The sequence below is a fragment of the Onychostoma macrolepis genome, chromosome 20 (genome assembly GCF_012432095.1).
Source record: "Onychostoma macrolepis isolate SWU-2019 chromosome 20, ASM1243209v1, whole genome shotgun sequence".
NCBI lineage: Eukaryota > Metazoa > Chordata > Actinopteri > Cypriniformes > Cyprinidae > Onychostoma > Onychostoma macrolepis.
In genome coordinates this window covers 7047215-7069857 of record NC_081174.1, presented here as the reverse complement: position 1 = coordinate 7069857, position 22643 = coordinate 7047215, and the positions used below count along the sequence as shown (strand labels likewise).

General features: G+C 37.1%; 2 protein-coding genes across 2 annotated transcripts; both read left to right on the top strand.

Annotated features, from left to right (window-relative positions):
- Nucleotides 1-6827: 6827 nt before the first annotated feature.
- Nucleotides 6828-16514, top strand: rhag (Rh associated glycoprotein). Its single transcript, XM_058755966.1, has 10 exons — nucleotides 6828-7114; nucleotides 12087-12270; nucleotides 12392-12542; nucleotides 13194-13341; nucleotides 13593-13759; nucleotides 13854-13991; nucleotides 14079-14200; nucleotides 14295-14368; nucleotides 14766-14839; nucleotides 14970-16514. Exons 1-10 carry the CDS (start codon nucleotides 6934-6936, stop codon nucleotides 15042-15044), a joined length of 1314 nt encoding a protein of 437 aa, XP_058611949.1. The 5' UTR covers nucleotides 6828-6933; the 3' UTR covers nucleotides 15045-16514.
- Nucleotides 16515-17875: 1361 nt separating this feature from the next.
- si:ch211-22i13.2 (uncharacterized protein LOC553945 homolog) lies at nucleotides 17876-22261 on the top strand. Its single transcript, XM_058755968.1, has 7 exons — nucleotides 17876-18109; nucleotides 18433-18502; nucleotides 18621-18770; nucleotides 18948-19006; nucleotides 19392-19481; nucleotides 19621-19713; nucleotides 21559-22261. Exons 1-7 carry the CDS (start codon nucleotides 18107-18109, stop codon nucleotides 21607-21609), a joined length of 516 nt encoding a protein of 171 aa, XP_058611951.1. The 5' UTR covers nucleotides 17876-18106; the 3' UTR covers nucleotides 21610-22261.
- The last annotated feature ends 382 nt before the right edge of the window (nucleotides 22262-22643 follow it).

Sequence of the window (22643 nt, the reverse complement as noted above, 5' to 3'; positions counted from 1 at the left end):
CCTGCAATCTTTGCAGAAGGGAGGATGTCCAGTAGATAAACCAGGAAATGAGCAGAATGTAATCAGTATGAGTTTTTCTGTTCTGCTCGTCTCTGTCACTTTGAATAGAATGCAGTATGAAAACCACTTTCAATATTTTGATTTTGCATGATAATTTTTCTGAATTCATTGAAAAGTACTGTCAATCAATATTATATTGATTTTGGGCCTTGCATTGGCATATTTATATTCATTTCATGTTCCATTTCAAAATCTGCTGTGCAAACTTATGCTTATTGCATATCTGAAGAAGAAAAAAATCCCCATTGCAACACACTCTTGACTTCATTTCATCGGCTGAAGCATTGCGTGCGAGTCAGGCAGTTGCGCTCACAGGCCATCCCTCTCTCCGCCATCAATAACGCGCCTGTTGCACATACCACAGCACTCTTACAAACCCAGCACTAAATCCAGACCCTCCTGCTGTCAGACGCTCACAAATGATCTCAGGTGATCTGAGCTATTTTAAAAACAGATACTGATTCATGCATTCATATACAGTCCAACAGGCAATAACATGCAGAGATACATTACAATATATGCATGCAGTTTATATGACATGAAGAATGTAAGAATGAAACAAGGAGAGAGTCAACCAGAAACATGTATGATCCTCAAATGGCCACAGATTCAAATGTAAGATATTGATTCTATAGTCAAACACCTGTTTAGTTCAGAATTTCAGTACAAATGGAACAAACACTACTCCAATTTTGGACAACCAAAGTATCTGTTGTAATTTTCTCTAAGCAATACGTAATGGTTATGTACAGTATTGAAGCCTGATGCTAAACAAACAAGATACTGACTTGTGATTGTTCTTGATTACCAACAGCCAACCTACTGATTACTTGCCTGTCTGGGTTTCCATCCTGGTCCCCTTATCAGACGGCACATGATTTCCCACAGCCCCTTACCACAGGAAGTGAGGGTGTGGTGGATTTGGGAAGGGGTGCTATTGGCATCTAGAATCCTCCAGAACTGACAGAGGTACCACAACAGGATCTGTTGTCAACTCTACAGTTTCTGTACAGACCCCAGCACTCACTGTCCAATCATGTGCGATTGGGGAAGAGTTTGGGTTACACTTTATTTCAATAGTCCACTTTAGACATTCTACTAACTATAATTAACTTTGTAACTACATGTAAACTAATTCTCATTCATTTGCAACTACATGTCTACTAACTCTCAGAAAGGTAGGTTTAGGGTTAGTAGAATAAGTTGACATATACTTGCAAAGTTTCTCATACTCAGTATGTTGTATGTTGTGGACCCATCAAAATAATGTCTTAGAAGATATTAAGCAAACAGACTACTAATACGCTAATGACTGCTAGTTGACATGTAGTTGCAAAGTTACTTACTGTTAGTAGAATGTCTAAAGTGGACTATCGAAATAAAGTGTTACCAGAGTTTGTAACTATGGCGAATCAGGAATTTTGTTGGACCACTTTTATATAAAGATTGAGCAAAAATGAGTTGCATTCTGAGAGAAAGGTGGCAGATATCAAATATATATATATTTTTCCTCCAGTATTTTTGCTACTTATTTTTGAGGGGAGATTTGTATAAAATTCTGCAAAATGTGTTTAAACAAATCTGACCATACCTATTACAAACTATAATTATTTTATGATGTAGAAATTTCATATGAAATTCTGCAATGAATCATATGAAACTATGAGAGTTCAAAATAATTCAATTATTATTATTAATTATTAAAAATTTTATAAAGAACATACAGTTAGCAGAGGATATGTAAAACTGTGAAAGCCATCAGTGTTGAATGGGGCATTTATGGCCAATACTTTCTTCAGGGGTTTTCAACATTCTATAAGCAGATGGAAGTTGGAAGCCTTCGACGAATAAATTGTGAAACGTTGTTAACTATAGTTGAACACACCTAGCATTTCTTTGACTATGCAGAGGCCCAGGGCCCCTGCTGACCTGGCCGGTGTATGTATTGATGCAGTCGAGCAGCTGTGAGATCCTTGGGGTGATGAATCGGTGGACAGCTGCAGGTCAGCACAGATTCGTTTACACCAGCCTCAAACATGAGCTTTGGATGAGCTTGTTTTTTTTCATGTAATAATAAATATGCAATACACATTCTGAAGTACCGACAGGAGTATATTCTTAGAGTGCTGAATGGAAAAGATTGATCTATGATAAATCTTTCATTCCTAACAGATCGCTTCACAGTGATTGATACCTGCTGTCTCCATAAACCCCTTACATTTACATTTACATTTACATTTATACATTTGGCAGATGCTTTTATCCAAAGCAACTACAGTTGAGGAATCCAACAAGCGATTTTCCATAAGTTGACAATAAACAAGAGAAGTATCTGTTATACAAGGTTTCAGTCATCATTCAAAATAGTAAAAGCTAGGACAGGAAGGGATAAAGGAAGAATAAGAAAATAGAAAAAGTGAAGATTAGATTTAGATTTCTTTTTTGAAGATTTTTTTAATTTTTTTATTTATTTATGTAAAGGCAGTTAGATTCTCATGGAAGACATGAGTTTTCAGTTGTTTCTTGAAGTTTGTGAGGGATTTGGCTGTCCAGATGGAGTTAGGTAGGTCATTCCACCAACAGGGTATGGTGAAAGAAAACACACGGGAGAGTGATTTTGTGCTTCTCTGCAATGAGACCACGAGTTGTTGCTCTTTGCTGGCCACAGAATTTGGGAGGGGATGTAGATGCATAGGAGAGATCAGAGGTAGGAGGATGCAGAGCTCATGGCTGTTCTGTAGGCAAGCGCAAATGTTTGAACTTGATGCGAGTCACAACTGTAGCCAGTGCAGGGAGATAGAGTTGTGACATGGGCTCTCTGGGGCTTATTGAAAACAAGACGTGCTGCTGCATTTTGTATCATTTGCAGAGGTCTGATTGCACATGTTGGAAGTCAAGCCAAAAGAGCATTGCAATAGTCCTGCCTAGAAATGACAAGGGTCTGGACGAGAAGCTGTTTTGCATGTTCTGTTAGGAAAGGTCTGATCTTCCTGATGTTGTGTAGTGTGAACCTGCATGATCATGCTGGTTTTGCAATATTATATTTAAAGGTCAGCTGATCATTAAGGATCACCCCAAAATTTCTAGCCTGATGGGATTATCACTGATGAGCCCAGTTGGATGATAAACTGATGGAGTGGCTGGGAAGATGAGAAGCTCTGTCTTTGCCAGGTTGAGTTGCAGGAGATGTTCTTTCATCCATGCTGATATGTCTGTCAGGCAGTCTGAGATCCGAGCAGGTACCGTTGGATCATCTGGTTGAAATAAGAGGTAGAGCTGCATGTCATCAGCATAGCAATGGTAGGAAAAACCATGTGCCTGAATGATGGGTCCCAGTGATGTAGTGTATATGGAGAAGAGGAGGGGCCCAAGAAATGATCCCTGAGGAACCCCAGTGACCAGTTGATGTGATTTGGATACCTTTCCTCCCCAAGACACCCTGAAGAACCTACCTGTAAGGTAAGACTCAAACCAGTGGAGTGCGGTTCCGGTGATGCCCATTGATTAGAGGGTAGGCAGGAGAGTTTGATGATTAACAGTGCAGAATGCCGCCGATAGAATTATCAGAATGAGAACTGAAGATTTGGACTCAGCTTTTGCACTAATGTTTCAGTGACTGAGAGCAAGGAAGTTTCAGTCGAATGGCCATATTCCTTTAACCCCTTAATCAAATGGAATTTAAAAGAATAGTTCACTCAAAACCAAAAAAAATCCGTTCATATGTTCAATCATTCTTATTGATCCTTATGTGATTTATCTGTAAAACTAAAAAGAAAAAAGTTATTATTGAAAATCATAAAATAAATAAACAAACAAACAGTTAATAAGTAGTTGTTTAGGTTAAAATACTTCATTGCTGTTTTGTTATTCTTTCTAAACACTGCTCAGAAAATTGTGAGATTAAAAAAACAAAAACAAAAAAACAACACTGGATGGAAACGCCAAGATGTGCATAAATTCTAAAAATGCTTATCAAAATTTCACGTGACTTTGCATGATTGGACGGCATAACTAGACTAACCAGCAGATCTCATTGCACAGCATCTGTAATGATGATTTGGTCATTCTGAAATGCCTGAGTCAAAGTCTTTCATCAAAGTGGTTCGGTGTGATTACCTTCCAGAACTGTCTCACACAACATTCCCAAACAGCAGGCATCCACCTCTAAAAGCAAGATAACATGACCGCGTTTATTGCATTTCGTCTGTGCACTCTGAGGCACAAGAAAATTATTTTAACCAAAAAAAGACCCACAGCTGTTTCTCTTACTGCAGCAAATTACCTTTTTCGTAGTGATTGCTATTGCTATTGTTTGGAAAAAACTCAGTTTGGACATTCACTGACGTTTCACGAATTTGGACATTTCACTGAAGAAAGAACAAGGAACAAGAGTAAGAAAATGATGGCAGAAATTGGGTGAAATATACTTTTAATGGGACACTGTAAAAGCATGTCTAGTCTGTTTGTTCGGTAATAATAATCAATCAGTAACAAATACAGACCACCTACACTTCCATAGATCAGAATGTGGACATCAAAACAAAACAGATTTTTGACCAGTGTTTTTGTTTGTGTATTCATTGCAGGCAGAATCGTGAACCTCGGTAACTGGATCACTCCCATTCGTCAGTTCCTTGGCCTGAAGCCAAATGTTTGAGTTGTCTTTAGGAAGTTTGGCACCTCCAACTGACATTTACTCTAAGCATTATTTCTGAGTTATTTGTCTCTGCGACAAACACACAGGAATGTTTAAATTGCATCTCTGTATGTTCTGCATACACATTCCAAAGAATACAATAAATCAGGGGAGATCCTGAAGATCTATGAAGTGTGATATAGGAGAGCCTCTCATATAGACATACCATTCCCACACAGTGAACCATGCTGGGTTATGTCACATTCACCAAACTAATCTGCTGTTAGCTCTGACTTTCCTCAGCTAGAGTCTAAACTTTTATAACAGTCAAACGCATACCACTGAAAGAGTAAATGTAAATGATGATGACAAGGCTTTATTTAAAAAAAAAAAAAACTAAACTTGTTATAGGAAAGCATATATGACCCTAAGTATCTAATCTTCATATTTTAATCTGTTTACATCCTCTTTGCAAAGTATGAGTACAACATTATAAGAATTCTAGAGGGAGGAATGTGTGTTAATTAAGTCAAGATGGTGAGATGCCTGTGGTGCTGTGCTATATAGTAACGGTATATAACAGTCAACACTAGAGGAATGAGCTCTGATATAGAGATCGGGAAACCCTGAGACCTTTGCATGAGGGGAGTTCTGGAGAATCTGGAGAATCCTTTGAAAGAGGCTAATGGTTAATGATTCAGTGACCCACAGTGTCTGCACAGCTTGGCTCAAGATGCCATCGTCCCACCAGGTGCAAAAATATGCACAGTTTTCTTTCAGAAATGGCTCACATAATGATCTGATGAATGTATTTGTGGTGGCAGAAATCTTTAAAAGTCTTCTAAGAGCTTGTTTTTATCTTAAAAAGTCATACCAATGATCCATAAGAAGCCTCTAAGGTTGTAAATCTACACTGACATTACTAGCGACACTATTATTATTGATTAAATGAATATCATTTAATCAATATTTTTCTACAGAGTGGTGAATACAAACAATCAAGATACCGGAAATCATCTTTTTGAAGTTTACACGGAGATGATAACGATATTATTTAAAAAAAAAATAAACTTGCACTGTAAAGTCTTCAAAGCTCCGTGCTTTCACGCCACCAATTTGTCATTTTAATGTAAATTAATGGCCTACATGTCAAAATTTATATTTTCTAAAAAGTATAGATGCAGAATATGTTGCTATAATATAGGGTTGAAGACTGTATTCAAGGTGTTGCTAAAGTGGTTGTTGGGCCATAGTAAATGCATGCTAAGCACTTGCTTGCTATCTCAAGTTAACAGAGCCCACCTCCAATATTCTAAGATATTCTTTTCCATAGATATGTATCAGGTTCCAATTGGCCCTTCAAGTGGAACCAGAAATATTGTAATTACCAGTTCCAAGCACATGAATGTCTCTCTCTCTCTCTCTATCTATCTAGAAATAAGATGAAATTTTAAGACTGAGTGTTTACTTTATTCTAATTAAATGTTATAGTCATTTAAATTAAGAGTGTTTTAATATTGTTTCTTTTCATCTGTTTTGATATGTTTTAAAATATGTCCCTGTTTGTCACGCCACAGATCTGTACTGTTAACATTAAATAAAAAAATTAAAAAGAATTTCTTTATTTAGGAAGTGAGAACCAAATAACATAATCAACAATACTTGCTTGCTCCACGCTCTACTGCTCAGCTCTCAAACTTCAGGGTGTGTTCAGTCTAAAAGAGGAACCAAAATACACAGATCCAAAGCAATATAAAAGCAAATTAGAAGGCAAAAAAAAATAAAAAATAAAAAGTGTAAACCCATGAAACGTTTTTAATATTACAATGTGTAACCAGTCATGTGGTAAACCATTGAATTTCCATATAATACAAACAATAATTAAAGCGTTGTTAATCTTTGAGTGTTTTCACATTTATGGTTCTCTAGGGAGACATATAAGCCATATATGCTTCTATTTATTTACTTGTGAATTTAAAACACTGTTCTTCACTTACATAAGTAGGAGGAGAAAGGAAATTCATTCCTACAAGTACAGTGCAACAGGGGGTGTGACCGTCCCCACCTTAATGATCTCTCTTGTCATTGGTCTTCCAAAACCTGCAGCCAATTCAAAACCACATGCCACTTTCTGCACTCCCCCCACAAGCCACAGACAGCGTGAAGAGAGAGAGAGATAGAGACAAGAGGGAGAATACCCAGAGAGGAAGAACGGCAGAACAGAGAAGGTGTTAAGCATGCCAGCATATGCCACCAACATGAGGCTCAAGTTCCCTATTCTGGCCTTAACGCTGGAAGTCGTGACCATTGTCCTGTACGCTCTCCTTGTGGTATATGACACCGGTGATGCTCACGGACATGGGAGTCATGAAGAATCGAATACAACTCATTCAAGTGGCCCAATGTCCCTTTATCCCAGTAAGTATACCCCTGTCAGATTTGTATGTGTTGTAGATGTGAGTATACATCAGGTCTTGTTTTGACATCCAAATTGATTGGTTTTAATTAAGTCTAAAATTTGTATTTAAATCTTATTTTATTGGCTCAACCTGAATACATTATGTTATTAGGAAATTAAGGGTCAGATCATGTGGATGCAGTTGGAAATTGCTGTTAGCTTGTCATTGCCTTCATGCTTTTGGTCATTGTCTGAATAAAATATTTTCTGGATGATTTGCAAATGAATTCATCCTTTGTAAGGCTTATATTTACTCTAGTAAACTTTGCTATTAAGTTTCATGGTGCTACTCATTCATCAGTGTTCACTGAAGGGGTTATTTCTGCAAAGGCTTTGGCGGCAATATTTCACAAATGTTCATTCAGCACGCAAGTCCCTAAAAATACTCCCTCCGAGGAGTCACGGGCTCTTGCACTCTCAGGAGAAAAACAAAGAGGAGAGGGTGATGTGGTCAGATTTGGTTATTTATCCATGTCATCCATCTAGATCAGTGGATTTCAACTAGTTCTCATTCAGGAGCCAGATCTTACACTGGGCATCATCTGGTGACTCAGTACAGTACAAAACTGGTTAAATGGAAATAAAAAAGTTGGTACGATCAAACACTGGCATTTATTCACATTACAATTAACATTATCATTTCATTTACATATAAAATTATTAGCAAGACATACTGTAGACTGAATAGGTAAATTGGACAATTTGTATTGAATTGAATTGAATTGAATTGAATTGAATTGCATTTTGATACTTTCATATTCACAGCTGCCAAGAGGCGCACAAAACATCATGGTTGCACAGACTGTGTAAATCTCCATTTTAAGTGAGAGTTTATGCTAAATAACATTAAATAAAATATTGCATAGTTTTGTTCATGGTTTTCTGTGTTAAGGTATGTACATCTTGGCATTTCTGTAGATCAAATGAATTTGAGCCAAAACACTGATTGGATGTACATAAATTTGATGTCAGCAAACGATCTGAAACATTCTCTCCTCTCATTAAAACATTGATAAGCCTGTTTATTTTGGGTCGTTACCCACCAGTTGACAGCCACTGATCTACAGAATCTATTACAAAAGGAATTATTCATTCAAGCAAATAGAAACACTGTATGTTTCCTTTGAGACCTTTTCAACTTCAATTGCATTCCTTTAATTTTCTCTACATGCTTATTTGCAGAGATGACATGCATTGGTTGTAAATACCCTTATTTACTTTTATCTTCAAATTGCACATGTGGTTGCTTGCTTAGACACGGTTTGGACTGAAACCAACTTTGGGGCGTGGAGAGTATGAACATGCAAGATTAGTCTCAGTGTCACATGTGTCCTTAAAGTTTCCATTCAGCCCTTCAAAATTTGTAATCTGACTCATTTCACTACACTGACAAGTACATTGGATGCATTTGTCTAGGGCTTGATAAGAACGGTCATATGTTTTTTCAATTGTAACTTTCTTTGTGGTTGTCACACCACCTCACCCTGAATAATAACTCTTCTTCCTTTGAGTTGCAAAAGTTTAAACACGTTGAAGTGCTGTGGCACAATGAGACAATAGAGGCAGCATACAAATTATTTGCCATCCAGTGATCCTGATGACCTTTAAAACTATTAAAAGCATATGTGAAAATGAAAGAAAAATAAAAAGCATATGTGTTTGTAAATGGGAAAATGAAGGCCATCTGTCGCTTTGCTACATACATGCAAAGCATTCCAGAAATGAGTGAGAAAATCTTCAAAGAAAAGAAAATAGAGGGTGCTTTAATCTGGGCTACAAAGAAAACACATATAGCTAAGCTATGTCACTGCGCTCTAAATTAGTTTTGACAGAATGTAATTAAGTCGTTGAACATTCGCAAAGAGAGGAAACTTTCCACCCATTAGTAAAATAGGACCTTTGAGATTTTATCAGCAAATATGTTGCATGTGGGAAATGTGAAAACTTTCACTGGGAAAAATATTCAGTTTGTTGTAGCAGCCAACAGTTGGGAAAAATGGATTGTGCACCTCTACTCAGCAGGCAAAATTATCCGTTTTCCACTATGATGCTCTTCCAAAGTTTGCATACATGAAATACCAAGTGAGAGTCAACCCTATCATTGTAAATATGCATTGCTTAAGATCAACAGAAAGATCAGAGGAAAAGACTTGGGTCATGCAACAGCTGATAAGGGTTGTTTACCTCCGTTTCAGCTGTGTCAGAGGCCCACCTAAATGTTTTGAGGGGTTTTCAGCAGGATCACATTTTATTACTCAACAACCATCAAAGACTAGTGACAATAACGTAAAAGACTGGTTGAAGACAGAGTAAGAACACTACTGTTATACCACAGGGAATTTTTAGGATGGGAGGGGCTGTGATGATATAACAAAAGTAGATTCTATCACATTTTTGGTATCCTTCGTTGACATTTTTTCCATGAAACATCAAAAATTACCATTGAGAATTGAGTGTTTGCAGTAATACATCACATTCAGTAGTTTGTTTGTTTTTAGATGGATTGTGAAGTAAGATAAGCCTGAAATTTGCTGATTTCTAATCATCATATTTATCTGAAGTTTTCCTGTTTAGTCTCTTACTGTATCATCATACAGTGGTTCTTTATGTACAGTCAACTGGGAGCATGGACTATGTTATAAAATGAGAATATGATCGTTTATAAAGACGGCAATCTATAAAAAAAATATATAGCCAGCTATAAAAATATGCAGTGAGCAAAGAAAATTCAGTTCAGTTTGAGTCCTGATCAAAGTTCCTCACCACTAAGCTTAGTTGGTAGTACTTACAGGGGTCATCAGTTATCTTGATGAGCTTAGCAGATGTCAGACCATGAGCACTATGATTGATGAGTATTTGGGTTTGTTACTGGCAAGTTTAGATTTTGTGTGGATTACCGAATGGGTGGAGGGTTTCGGATGCATTCCGAGGAAGTCTGAATATTCGCCTATTCAAAGCCTGGTCCCGCACCTTTTGGAGGTTCACGCTTCGTAGTTCCACTTGTCTCTCTTGGGACTGACAGTGAGACCCTTTTAAAACTTACTGACAATCGTTAATGTGTCTGATTATTATCAGCTGGCACAGTGATATGGTTTGCATTGTGTAGTCTGAAAACGGACTTTGCTGATGAATAAGGTGTTCCGGACGGTGTCCTATCTCTGTGTCCAGGGACTGTATAGCTTCCTGAGTTGGACAGCCTAGAACTCATTTCCTCTCTGCAGGAAAGATGGGAAAAGGCCAGCAGTATGCACTGTGTTGTTAGGACAATCAGTGTGCACATTCAGTTGTTGTGAGTTTATAGAAATTGTTATACATGTTTCTGTATTCTTTTAGACTTTGCATTTCCATTCATCCGCATCTTGTCAGGGAAACACTCTGGATGCATTCATTCAAAATCATAGTAATATACATCATAGTATTTGGATTATTAATCCATGAATCAAAGTCACTCAGTTTCTCACATAGTTTCCATCCCCAATGATGAGTATCATTCATGAAAACTAATGACTTCAGGTCACTGCAAATTACTGGGTATTTTTATATGCAATGCTTTATCAATCAAAATGAATCCAGACTGATTTTCTGAAAGTTGGGTGTTACATCTATTCTAAACAAAATTTCAGTGCATGCGCAATGACTAGTCACCATGTTAAGAAACTGAGAAAGCTACAAAAATGGCTTATGGTTTGTCAAGCTGCAGCCAGTTAGAGCAATGAAAAGGCTGGATTGCTCTGAATGTGACTTATCATGAAATAAGTATTTAACACTCATTAGAGTCATGTGAAGTGAATAAAATTACACACACCGACAGGGTCACTACAGGCAACTTCTTACATAGACTAATAGAAGAGCACACAAGACCTTTGTACAGCGATGGAAAGAGCATGGTAATAGAATTGTTCAGGTAATTTTGTAGGAATTAAATAGACTTAAAACAGAAATGTCTAAATGTGTTTCTGTGTAACTATTCTGGGTGTACAGTTGTTTGATCATCAAGAATTACTTTACTACTAGACTTATTATGCATTTTCTGTGATCTGCACTTTAAAATGAACATTTCATCCTAAAAAGAAAATTCTGTAATTTCCTCACCCTTATGTTGAGTATTCTGTTATTGTTTCCTGTAGAACACATGCAATACCTGACAAAGAACGGAAATATCAAAAGAGCAAACATATCATAAGTAGTCCAACTGTACGCTATGTTTCTAGAATTTTTAAGGAGAAAGTTCACCCAAAAATGAAAATTCTGTCATCATGTCGTTCCAAACCCATAAGACTTTCATTCACCTTTGAAACACAAATTAAGATAACTGACAGTCTAAGATCCATTGACTGTCTATGCAACTACCATTTTGAGGCTTATTTTCACACACACACACACACACACACCTGTATTTACACTGATCAGCAAACACAAACAGAAGCTCAAATCGTACTTACTTGACATGCAAGAAGAAACTTCACTGGATCTTACAGAAGCTGAGTAACACACAGTAATTAACCTCATTGGTTCTCACCAGGGCCGTCTCAAACTGGTGCGGGGCCCAGTCCACACCAAAACTTTCTGAAGCATTAAAGTGATAGTTGTGTAGACTGTCAATGGAGAGACCGAAATCTCTCCTGCAGATTTCATTAAAAAATTCATTTGTGTTCTGAGGATGAATGAAGGTCTTACGAGTTTGGAACAACATGAGGGTGATGATGACAGAATTTTCATTTTTGGGTGAATTATCCTTTTAAGTCATACAAGAGCTTTGTGTTATGAACAGACATAAATATGTCGTTATTCACTGATATAACACATCCTTTCATTGCTGACCTGTTCAAACTAAAGTTGGACTAATTGAGGTTCTAGAATGCTGTGACTAATTTCAGGCTTCAGGTGTGGAAAAACAGCTCTTTTTCATAAACTCTTTATCCATGTGTCCAGTGTTTCAGGATGTACACGTGATGATCTTCATTGGCTTTGGTTTCTTGATGACCTTCCTAAAGAGATATGGCTTCAGCAGTGTGGGGATCAACCTGTTGCTGGCTGCCTTTGGCTTGCAGTGGGGTCTTCTCCTCCAGAACATCTGGCATATGCATGATGGAAAAATCACAGTCAACATTGAAAAGTAAACTCAAATTTTTGGTTGTGAGGGGTGATTGATAGTTCATTATTTCTATCAAAATAGTTCAGTTGTATTTGACTAAATATGCCAATAAATGAAACTTTTCATATCTCCTTCTCTGCAGAATGATTAATGCTGACTTCAGTACAGCGACTGTTCTGATCTCATTTGGAGCGGTTCTGGGAAAAACCAGCCCTGTTCAGCTTCTCATCATGACCCTGCTGGAGATCACTACCTTCTGCATCAATGAGCATTTGGTTGTGGGAGTCCTTGGGGTTTGTACAATCTCATTAGTTCATATACTTAAATCAGTGCATAGACTGCAATGCTAATTTGTTTTGGTTTTCTGGGGAAATCATTGTGAAGCTGCTTCCATCCTTATTTGATCAATAGCTTGATTTGCAACAGATCAAGATCTTAGTGTAGGTTTAAACATTATGCATACTTTTGATATTACATTTAATTAGGTTGAGGTTCTTTAATATTAGTGGAAGAGCCTCATGAAATTTCATGCCTTCCTGCCTGCAAGGAACTCCATTTAATACAAAAGGAAGCTGGGTCAAAGATGAAGGAAAAGCAGTTTAGGCAATTTTCTATCTCCTTCCTAATGTTGGCAGGATAAACTTAATGAACACACCCAGTTTTCCAATAACAACTGAAACACAGTGTACGAAGCAAACTCTTCGTCTTGAATAAGATATAGAGTCTGGATTATAAAGGATAAAGGAATACTCTTATTATTATCATTATTATTACTTAATATCTTAATTGACTCACAACAGCACAAACAGTTCTTGTCTAAATGGAACTAACAATAAACAGTGGTGGCATCTCTAGGAAATAAATCATAACTTAAAGCAGCAGTCAAACATGATCATTTACCTTTTTTTCATCTGGTATTCATAAACATTCTTGTCTCTTAACAGGTTTCTGATGTGGGTGCCTCCATGACCATCCACGCTTTTGGGGCTTACTTTGGATTAGCTGTCGCTCGTGTTCTTTATCGCCCAGGTCTTCGGAACGGCCATGAGAATGATGGCTCAGTCTATCACTCAGACTTGTTTGCAATGATCGGTATGTGAAGACCTTTCAGTCAGCTATACAACAGAAAATTTGCCTCTGAGAGATCTGCTTACATGGTACTTGCCTGCAAATTTCTCCTGGAGCTTCAATATATAATGTTTGCATATCCCTGTTGAAAAAAACAAAACAGCATATGCTGGTTAGGTATGTTTTGTAGCATGGTAGCTGATTTGAGTGTACCTTGGTACTGTGTCTGTAGGTACTTGTAAACATTCACCATTCCACTCTTCCTCTGTCTGTAGGCACAGTCTACCTGTGGATGTTCTGGCCCAGCTTTAATTCTGCTATTGCTGAACCTGGTGATCCTCAGCTAAGAGCTGTTATCAACACCTATTTCTCTCTGGCTGCTTGCGCTCTCGCTGCCTACGCTACCTCCAGTCTGGTGGAGAAGAAGGGGAAACTTGACATGGTGGGTCATCCCAGTTTTTTTTTACTTTTACCAGGTCTCACATTTTAGCAGTCCATGATCCTTATGACTTAGCCTGTTGTGTTTTGTGGCACAGGTTCACATTCAGAATGCCACGCTGGCTGGAGGTGTCGCTGTGGGCACCTGTGCTGACATGGACATCCAGCCATTTGGAGCAATGATGATCGGAATCACTGCAGGCGTTATCTCCACCGTTGGATTTAAGTTCCTCACTGTATGAGTTTCTTTCATATACCAGTGACTCTAATATATTAGAAATGAATCAAATATTAATCCATCATCTGAATTTTGGTCTCCTCAGCCTATACTCGCCTCTAAACTTGGAATCCAAGACACTTGTGGCGTGCATAACCTTCATGGCATGCCAGGCATCCTAGGGGGCCTTGCCGGGATTGTGGCGGCAGCACTAGGAAAGAAAGACAAGTAGCTGGCAGTTCTTTACATTGTGTCTTTAGATTTTTGCTATTACCAGTATGGCAACAAATGGGTTTAATATCTTTGTGCTTGTTTATCCTAGTGTTACAGCAACTTATCAGGCATGTGGTTTGGCATCATCTCTGGGGTTTGCTTTGGTGGGTGGGTTGATCACAGGTAGGTATTAATACAAGGACCATAAAATCTGCAAGATATTGTAAAATATAAATGACATTCATTCATGCAATAAATATATATATTCTTTGAAGAACATGAACCCAATTTCTAAATTAAAATCTTCTAAATTAAAATTAAGACGCATTATGTACACACACACACACACACACACACACACACATATATATATATATATATATATATATATATATATACACAACCATGTGAAACCAACATGAATTCGAAAAGTACCTATGTAAGAACTTGCCACATGGATTTTAAACAATTTTTGGACACACTTATTTGTCATTGGCCCAATTAGCATTACTCTATTGTATTACAAAAAATACAAAATTGTACAAAACACAAAGCACGGCATTTTTTATACCTTCTCCAGGCCTGATTATGAAGATTCCATTCTGGGGGCAGCCACCTGATCAAAACTGCTTCGATGACTCGATCTTCTGGGAGGTACGTCAAAAAAAGATTGATATGTCAATGCCATTTTGTAATGCAAGGACATGGTCACAACTGTTTTTTAATGCTGAGGAAAATGTCTTACAGCTAATAAGTTTCATATTTGTGGATGCTTTTGACGCAGGTACCTGAGGAAGAGGAGGAAAATGAAGAGCATTTGACTCACGGCGATTATTCCAAGAACAAAGCAGAAGCTTGAAGCTCTGCTCAAAACCAGCTCACTTCACAAAGAAAGATACCCGGTCCAATAAGCAACTCAGGGGCTTTTCAACGTCAGCATCTACTCCATTCACTAAAATCCTCAACAGTGAACTCACCAAAAGTACTAAGAGATGTCATCTATTTTTTTTTTTTTTTTTTACATGTACATGTAGCTAAATTTTAAAAACACCTACAACTTATATTATGACACTGATAAGTGGCATCTCAAACCTTCTAAAATTAGGCATTATGTAATAAAATGTAAGATAGTTAAAAGCAATTACCAAAACGTTAATAAGCTAACTCAAAGTGTAGGTCAGTTATTGTCGTCATCTGCTGAACTGCACATAACTGAATAGTTGCTCACTGTAGTGTGCCAAAAATCTGAGCCAATTTGAGACCTTTTGCTTAAGTGTCTGTTATTAAAGTAGTTCATTTTACTTTGAATAAGCTTTTTTTTTATTATTATTATTTTGTACAGACCCAACTTTTATCATTACTAGTGATTTTGACCAATGCTCTATTAATGTTTTTTTTTTTTTTAAATGATCATGCATATTAGTCCACATCCAAAGATAGATCCTTCAACTTTCTTGCAACAATTATAGTTGCTTATTATTGTGATCAGTAACAACCCTTTATGCAATGAAATATGAAGTATTTTAAGCTATTGTATCCTAAAGAACTAACAAATATATTGTTGACTTTTATATTTTCACACAATTTCTAATATTTTAATATGAACTCAGGCAAATACAGTGGCCCCATATATATAAAATATCACAAATAAAATATTGGCATGTATTTTAAAGAAATATAATAAATGAGCACACTTTTCCAGTTTGTTAGGATAACATTCGTGGAACATGTTCATAGTTTGTACGATTATCGATTATCTTCAGGTGTTGTTACTCTACTAGGACACCTGAGTGAACTTGTGAACTTGAGAACCACTGAAGAACTTCATACCTCCACTAATGGACCCTGGGACCAACTGATTAAATGCAATGACATAAATGACTAAGAAATGAATACTTTGTTGGCAGTGTGATGTAGTCATAAAAAAAAGGTGTCCAAATGCAGTTCGGGGCCACTATATATTTACATCTTTGAAACTTCAACTATTTATCAGGATAATTGTAAAATGTCATACAATATCCTTACATAAAAGCTCATTTACTACAGTGCTTGAACGTTCAGCTCACAGTACAAGTAAGCAGACGTGATCAGATTGTCACTGCTTGCACTTTGTAAGACTACTAAATGCCATGTTGTTTTTCAATGATAAAGAGGATATAATCCTTGCAGACAGTCTTACTGCAAGCTGACTTACTGATTCAATATTTGTGTCTCTGAATGTATGTGTTCTCATATGCCTCACTCCCAAACCTCATCACTTAATTGTATTTGAAAAGTCTGTGAATGTATTAAACTTTTACTGTCATTTATAAAACCGATCTGAAATTCTCTTTTGTTATATTGATTCTACGTGAGGCTGTTATGATCATTTGTGATGTGTGAGTATATCAGGTTTTAAATTATTTTTGTTTTTACATTTTTGGGCAATGCATTTTAGTTGACATGCCCTGTGGTATGGTAACAAATAATATCTATGCAGCTTTTACAAAGCATGTTTTAAAGATCAACAGATTTAATATTTAAAAAAAAAAAAAAAATGTTACATGAGACAAAACTAAACTAACACAGACAAAATGGTGACAAAAAATAAATAAATAAAATGAAATTTTCACCAGTCAAAAGACCTATAGGCTATACATATAGGCTACACTCTTCATTATACATTAACATAAACTGTAACCCAATTTTTTCTTCATTTTTCTTCAGTCATGCCTATTAATCAACATCCAAAGATCCTTCAACTTTCCTGCAACAGTAGTTACCATTGTCATCGGTTACAACCAATAATAAAGTAGGCTATTTAAAACTATTAGTATGTCCTGAAAAACTAACAAATAGCCTACATTTTCGACTTATTTTCAGGCATGACAAAAGAGATTTAAATATTGCAATAATGACAATGCTTTCAGTGACCGTCAGGGGAAAATGTCCAACATTTATCATTTAGTCGTGGGCGCGCTCTGTTGGAAAAGTCATGTATTAAAGAGGAAATATTTCCTCTTGTATTATGTTGTGCTACATTAAAACCAAACCGTTTTTTTTTTTTTTTTTTTTTTAATAATCTAAACACAGTGGGTAGTTAGTTAGATAAGCACAGACAAAATCTGTCTGCGATGAGGAAACTGATCAGAGTTTCTCGTTTGGCAAAAGAAAAACATAACCCTTTTTGTATCAATAGTCTTTGACATAACATGTCCAGCACGTACGTATCTCACCTGAAGAAAATGTCTCTTCAAATATAGCATTTCAGACGTAAAAATTGGTAGAATATCTTGTCTGGAAGTAGGCTACCTGTTCTTCCATATACAAGTTCAGGCCAAAAAAGCGTCGAAACTTCTCCAGGGGGCACATGATGGCCCAGAAAGCTGAAACCTTCATTAAACCGCTTTTTTTTTTTTTCCTTCAGTTTAAAGAGTTCTGTAAATTAAATAATAATGTAATATAATATAATATGACTATATAATATACGACTGTTCTCATACAAAATTGACAATCCGCTTGTTAAATGAATAATAAACGCTTAGAAAATTAACAGCTATCATGTGATTACGCCGTCTGTGTGCTGCTTCAAAAACTAACCGAAAAAATAAAAAATAAAAAAATTATACCTGAATAATGATACTGAAAAATGTAATATTCAATACAGACAGTAGATAAATCAGGACTTTTATTTGTGTGCGTCGGACACGCGCATGCGCTGCTAAACAGTACCCGGATAATGTAGTTTGTTTGTATGACGTAAACAAGATGGCCGCGCAGTGGTGTTTATCTTATTGATTCACACGCACCGATCACAGACATGAAAAAGAGTCATTTCAATTCCTCGCAGTTTATTTTCAGCGCGGATTATAGTCATATCGGGCTATTCCTCTGATTTTTCCGTTTTGTTTTTGTTGTGGTCGCGAGGACCACGTTTTAAACATGGTAAAGTGTTGAACTGCTTGCATTAAAATCAGCCTTCTCGTTAAACCTTCAGTTGAAGCTGTAATTCTTTGGCTGATGTTTACAAACTTTTGTTTCTAAACAATTTATATGGATAAAGTGTAACGTATTTTGTGAAGTAAATGAGTAGTTGACTTTAGAATGAATGTACACACAGTTTAAATTCGGGTCATGACTTACCTTGACAGCATTTTTAGCATCACATGCAGAGCTTTGAATCTGCGATTCTTGCCTGTGATTCTCACGAAGAACACAGTCCTGTTTTGAGCTTTTGAAAAGACCTGGTTTTATTTGTTATTTTTCAGTCTGCCAAAGTGGACACCGTGGAGAGAAGTGAGTCAAGTACAAAAAGCAGAAGTAGTTCTCACAGCAGAGGTGGGTTTCTCTAGACAACTGTGGAGAAAAAAGAAAGAAAAAAATGTGAAGAACAGAATCACTAACCCTGACATGCACAAGTGATTTTGCTTACTGTTATGATTGTATACATTAACAGGAAGAGAAAACCGGAAACGAGCAAGAAGCCGAAGCAGATCGTCCTCCTCATCTTCCAGTACTTCTTCGTCTTCCTCCTCCTCCTCCTCTTCTTCACGGTCTTCATCCCGCAGTTCATCATCACGTAGTAACTCCAGCTCTAGTAGCTCAGGTAAGTTAAATAAAAATCAGTTATTAAATGCTGTATTATTTACAAATTGAAAATTATATTGTATGAAATAATTTTGTAGCTTCATTAACAGGAAAGAGGCAATTGTAGCAAATACAGATTTGCGATGGAGCAGATCTAAATAAGAGATGTCAATGTGTTTTGTGCTTCCACCGCTAGATTCTTGCAAAAAACAAAGAAAATCTTCGAAAAAAAGGAAAGATAAACATGGCAAAAAGGTACCTGGCTATTTTTTATTTTTGTTTCATTCAATAAATGTGTGTACTTTTGTCCAAAAATAAGCAAGTATGAAGGGAAAATTCACACAAAAATAAAATCGTGATTTATTCAGTCACATTGTTACAAACCTGTACATAATTTTTTTTTCTTTATAACACAAAAGCAAGAATTTTTAAATCATTTTTACACAGCTCTTGACATTTCAATGTCGGTTAGTGACCAAGGACTGTCAAACTACAAAGAAAAAAAAACATTTTAATTTTGTTTATTGTGTCGTTTTTTTTTTTTTTTTTGGAGCTGTTTGATGTTGATTAATTAAATGTTGGTTTGGAATAAATTAACACTTATCTGTTTTTACTATTATTGTTATTATTATTATAATAGAAAGTGAAAAAAGAGAAGACACGTAAGCGGAAGAAGGAAAAGGGGCACAAAGGGCAGGACGACAGTTCTGGACCTGTTCAAATTTCAAAGGTACTTTTTTTGACTCAACTCAAAACTTAATAGTGGACCTTTATTTTTTTTTTGGCAATGTGTTGTAGTCTCTTTGCTTTTGTTTATTTTCATTTTGAGTAAATTATTGCAAAGTTTAATACATTTCTGTCATCCCCAGTATCTTAAGGAAAAGAAGAAAACGGGCAAGTACAGTATGATTTCAGGGAAAAAGATTAAAATGAAAGTGAAAAAATCAAAGAAGGACAAGCAGGTGAGTTTTTCATTGTGCAGATTACACATAAATACACTAAAGATACACTAAAAATTAAATGTTTGATTTTAAAATAAAAGCATGGAATGGATATTTTCCTCTGCTGCTTTTATCTACACTGAACAAAATTATAAACGCAACACTTTTGTTTTTGCCCCCATTTTTCATGAGCTGAGCTCAAAGATCTAAGACTTTTTCTATGTACACAAAAGGCCTATTTCTCTCAAATATTGTTCACAAATCTGTCTAAATCGGTGTTAGTGAGCACTTCTCCTTTGCCGAGATACTCCATCCACTTCACAGGTGTGGCATATCAAGATACTGATTAGACAGCATGATTATTGCACAGGTGTGCCTTAGGCTGGCCACAATAAAAGGCCACTCTAAAATGTGCAGTTTTATCACATTAATGCCACAGATGTTGCAAGTTTTGAGGGAGCGTGCAATTGGCATGCTGACTGCAGGAATGTCCACCAGAGCTGTTGCCCGTGAATTGAATGTTCATTTCTGTACCATAAGCCGTCTCCAAAGGCGTTTCAGAGAATTTGGCAGTACATCCAACCGGCCTCACAACCGCAGACCACGTGTAACCACACCAGCCCAGGACCTCCACATCCAGCATCTTCACCTCCAAGATCGTCTGAGACCAGCCACCCGGACAGCTGCTGCAACAATCGGTTTGCTTAACCAAAGAATTCCTGCACAAATTGTCAGAAACCGTCTCAGGGAAGCTCATCTTCATCCTCGTCGTCCTCATCGGGGTCTCGACCTGACTGCAGTTCGTCGTCGTAACCGACTTGAGTGGGCAAATGCTCACATTCGATGGCGTCTGGCACTTTGGAGAGGTGTTCTCTTCACGGATGAATCCCACTGTATATGGCAGATGGCAGACAGCGTGTATGGCGTCGTGTGGGTGAGTGGTTTGCTGATATCAACGTTGTGGATCGAGTGGCCCATGGTGGCGGTGGGGTTATGGTATGGGCAGGCGCATGTTATAGACAACGAACACAGGTGCATTTTATTGATGGCATTTTGAATGCACAGAGATACCGTGACGAGATCCTGAGGCCCATTGTTGTGCCATTCATCCACGACCATCACCTCATGTTGCAGCATGATAATGCATGGCCCCATGTTGCAAGGATCTGTACACAATTCCTGGAAGCTGAAAACATCTCGGTTCTTGCATGGTCAGCATACTCACCGGACATGTCACCCATTGAGCATGTTGGGATGCTCTGGATCGGCGAATACGACAGCGTGTTCCAGTTCCTGCCAATATCCAGCAACTTCGACAGCGTCAATCGCACAGCCATTGAAGAGGAGTGGACCAACATTCCACAGGCCACAATCAACAACCTGATCAACTCTATGCGAAGGAGACGTGTTGCACTGCGTGAGGCAAATGGTGGTCACACCAGATATTGACTGGTTTTCGGACCCCCCCGGACCCCCCCAATACAGTAAAACTGCTCATTTTAGAGTGGCCTTTTATTGTGGCCAGTCTGAGGCACACCGGTGCAATAATCATGCTGTCTGATCAGCATCTTGATATGCCACAACTGTGAGGTGGATGGAGTATCTCGGCAAAGGAGAAGTGCTCACTAACACAGATTTAGACAGATTTGTGAACAATATTTGAGAGAAATATGCCTTTTGTGTCCATAGAAAAAGTCTTAGATCTTTGAGTTCAGCTCATGAAAATGGGGCAAAAACAAAAGTGTTATGCTTATAATTTTGTTCAGTGTAGTTATGATGGCTGGTGAAAATAATGCTAGAATGTAAACCAGATTAACTATAGTCATGTTTTACATAGTTCTTTTATTGACTTGCTTTTTTAAACAGAGGGACAAAAACAGAGCAGAACTGCTGGAGTTCTTAAACTCCACTTTCTGATTCAGTCCAGACCTGGAACTGCAGAATCAGATGACTTTTTTTCTTTTTTCATTATTCGCCTGACCGCCACTCAGGGAAAGACCATCTTCAACTATTAATGTTGTTTCCTGATGTCATGTGTTGATAGTTCCTTACCAACTATGTGGATGGCTGTCCTCCTTTTTAAAATTCCAGACTGTGTCCTGAAATTCTTATTTTATTTCTGATTAACTGTACCCTATGAGAACTGTAGCTTGGATGTAACATTGTTACATGTTACTGAAATTGTAAAGAAAAAAGAAAAAAAAAGTATTCTTGTATTCTGTTTTGTTTTTTGTTTTTTTAAATGCTAACCTCAAGTACATAATAACAGAATCAGTCCAGATCTGTCAGGAATTGTTCAGAAGGATGTAAATCATGTCAGTTTGTGACCAGGGAGATGAAGGTTGTATATCTCAAAAACAATTCAAAATTGAAACAACATTGTAGTTGTGTTGTTCCAGTGGTGCATTTCTTGTTATCCCATGATAATTTGTGTACTTACTGTGTTGAGCCAAATGCAGAGGCACCACTAGCAGGTAGTTGAAAGCTTGTGATCTGCCTTTGTGAGTTACGTGCATCTGACCGTACTGATGACAAAACTGTTAAATAAATTTCTGGTTTGTGTCCTTTATTTTTTAGTGTCTCAAAAAGGTTTTGATACCACATACGTCATAAACATTTTTCTGACATTTCACAAAATCATTTAATTGAGGTAGATTTTTAAGGTATGCTTATTTTATTTTTTTTTAGATATGCTTCTGCTACTGAAACAGGAAATTAGGTTGGGACCAATCAAAGGTCTCTTTTTAAAAACGGCTTAAAGATTTTTGCTTCTTGCTATTGCTAGCCAAAGGTAGGTGGTATTGGGGCAGAGAACATACACATTAAGAGCATTTGATTGGGCAAACATTTGGATATGCTGATGTGTCATCAATATTTTTGGTCCATTTTGTGGGAAGAGAAAAGATGCACATTTTAAATGTGTAAAAATAGACCTTAACTAAAAGCTACAA

Excerpts from the sequence above, each read along its gene's own strand:
- rhag (XM_058755966.1), top strand. The coding sequence starts at position 6,934 with ATGCCAGCATATGCCACCAACATGAGGCTCAAGTTCCCTATTCTGGCC. Across the intron at positions 13,342-13,592 it reads AGACTTGTTTGCAATGATCG|GCACAGTCTACCTGTGGATG; the intron begins GTATGTGAAGAC and ends CTCTGTCTGTAG. Across the intron at positions 14,201-14,294 it reads GCACTAGGAAAGAAAGACAA|TGTTACAGCAACTTATCAGG; the intron begins GTAGCTGGCAGT and ends TGTTTATCCTAG.
- si:ch211-22i13.2 (XM_058755968.1), top strand. Across the intron at positions 19,007-19,391 it reads AAGATAAACATGGCAAAAAG|AAAGTGAAAAAAGAGAAGAC; the intron begins GTACCTGGCTAT and ends TTATTATAATAG. Across the intron at positions 19,482-19,620 it reads GACCTGTTCAAATTTCAAAG|TATCTTAAGGAAAAGAAGAA; the intron begins GTACTTTTTTTG and ends TGTCATCCCCAG.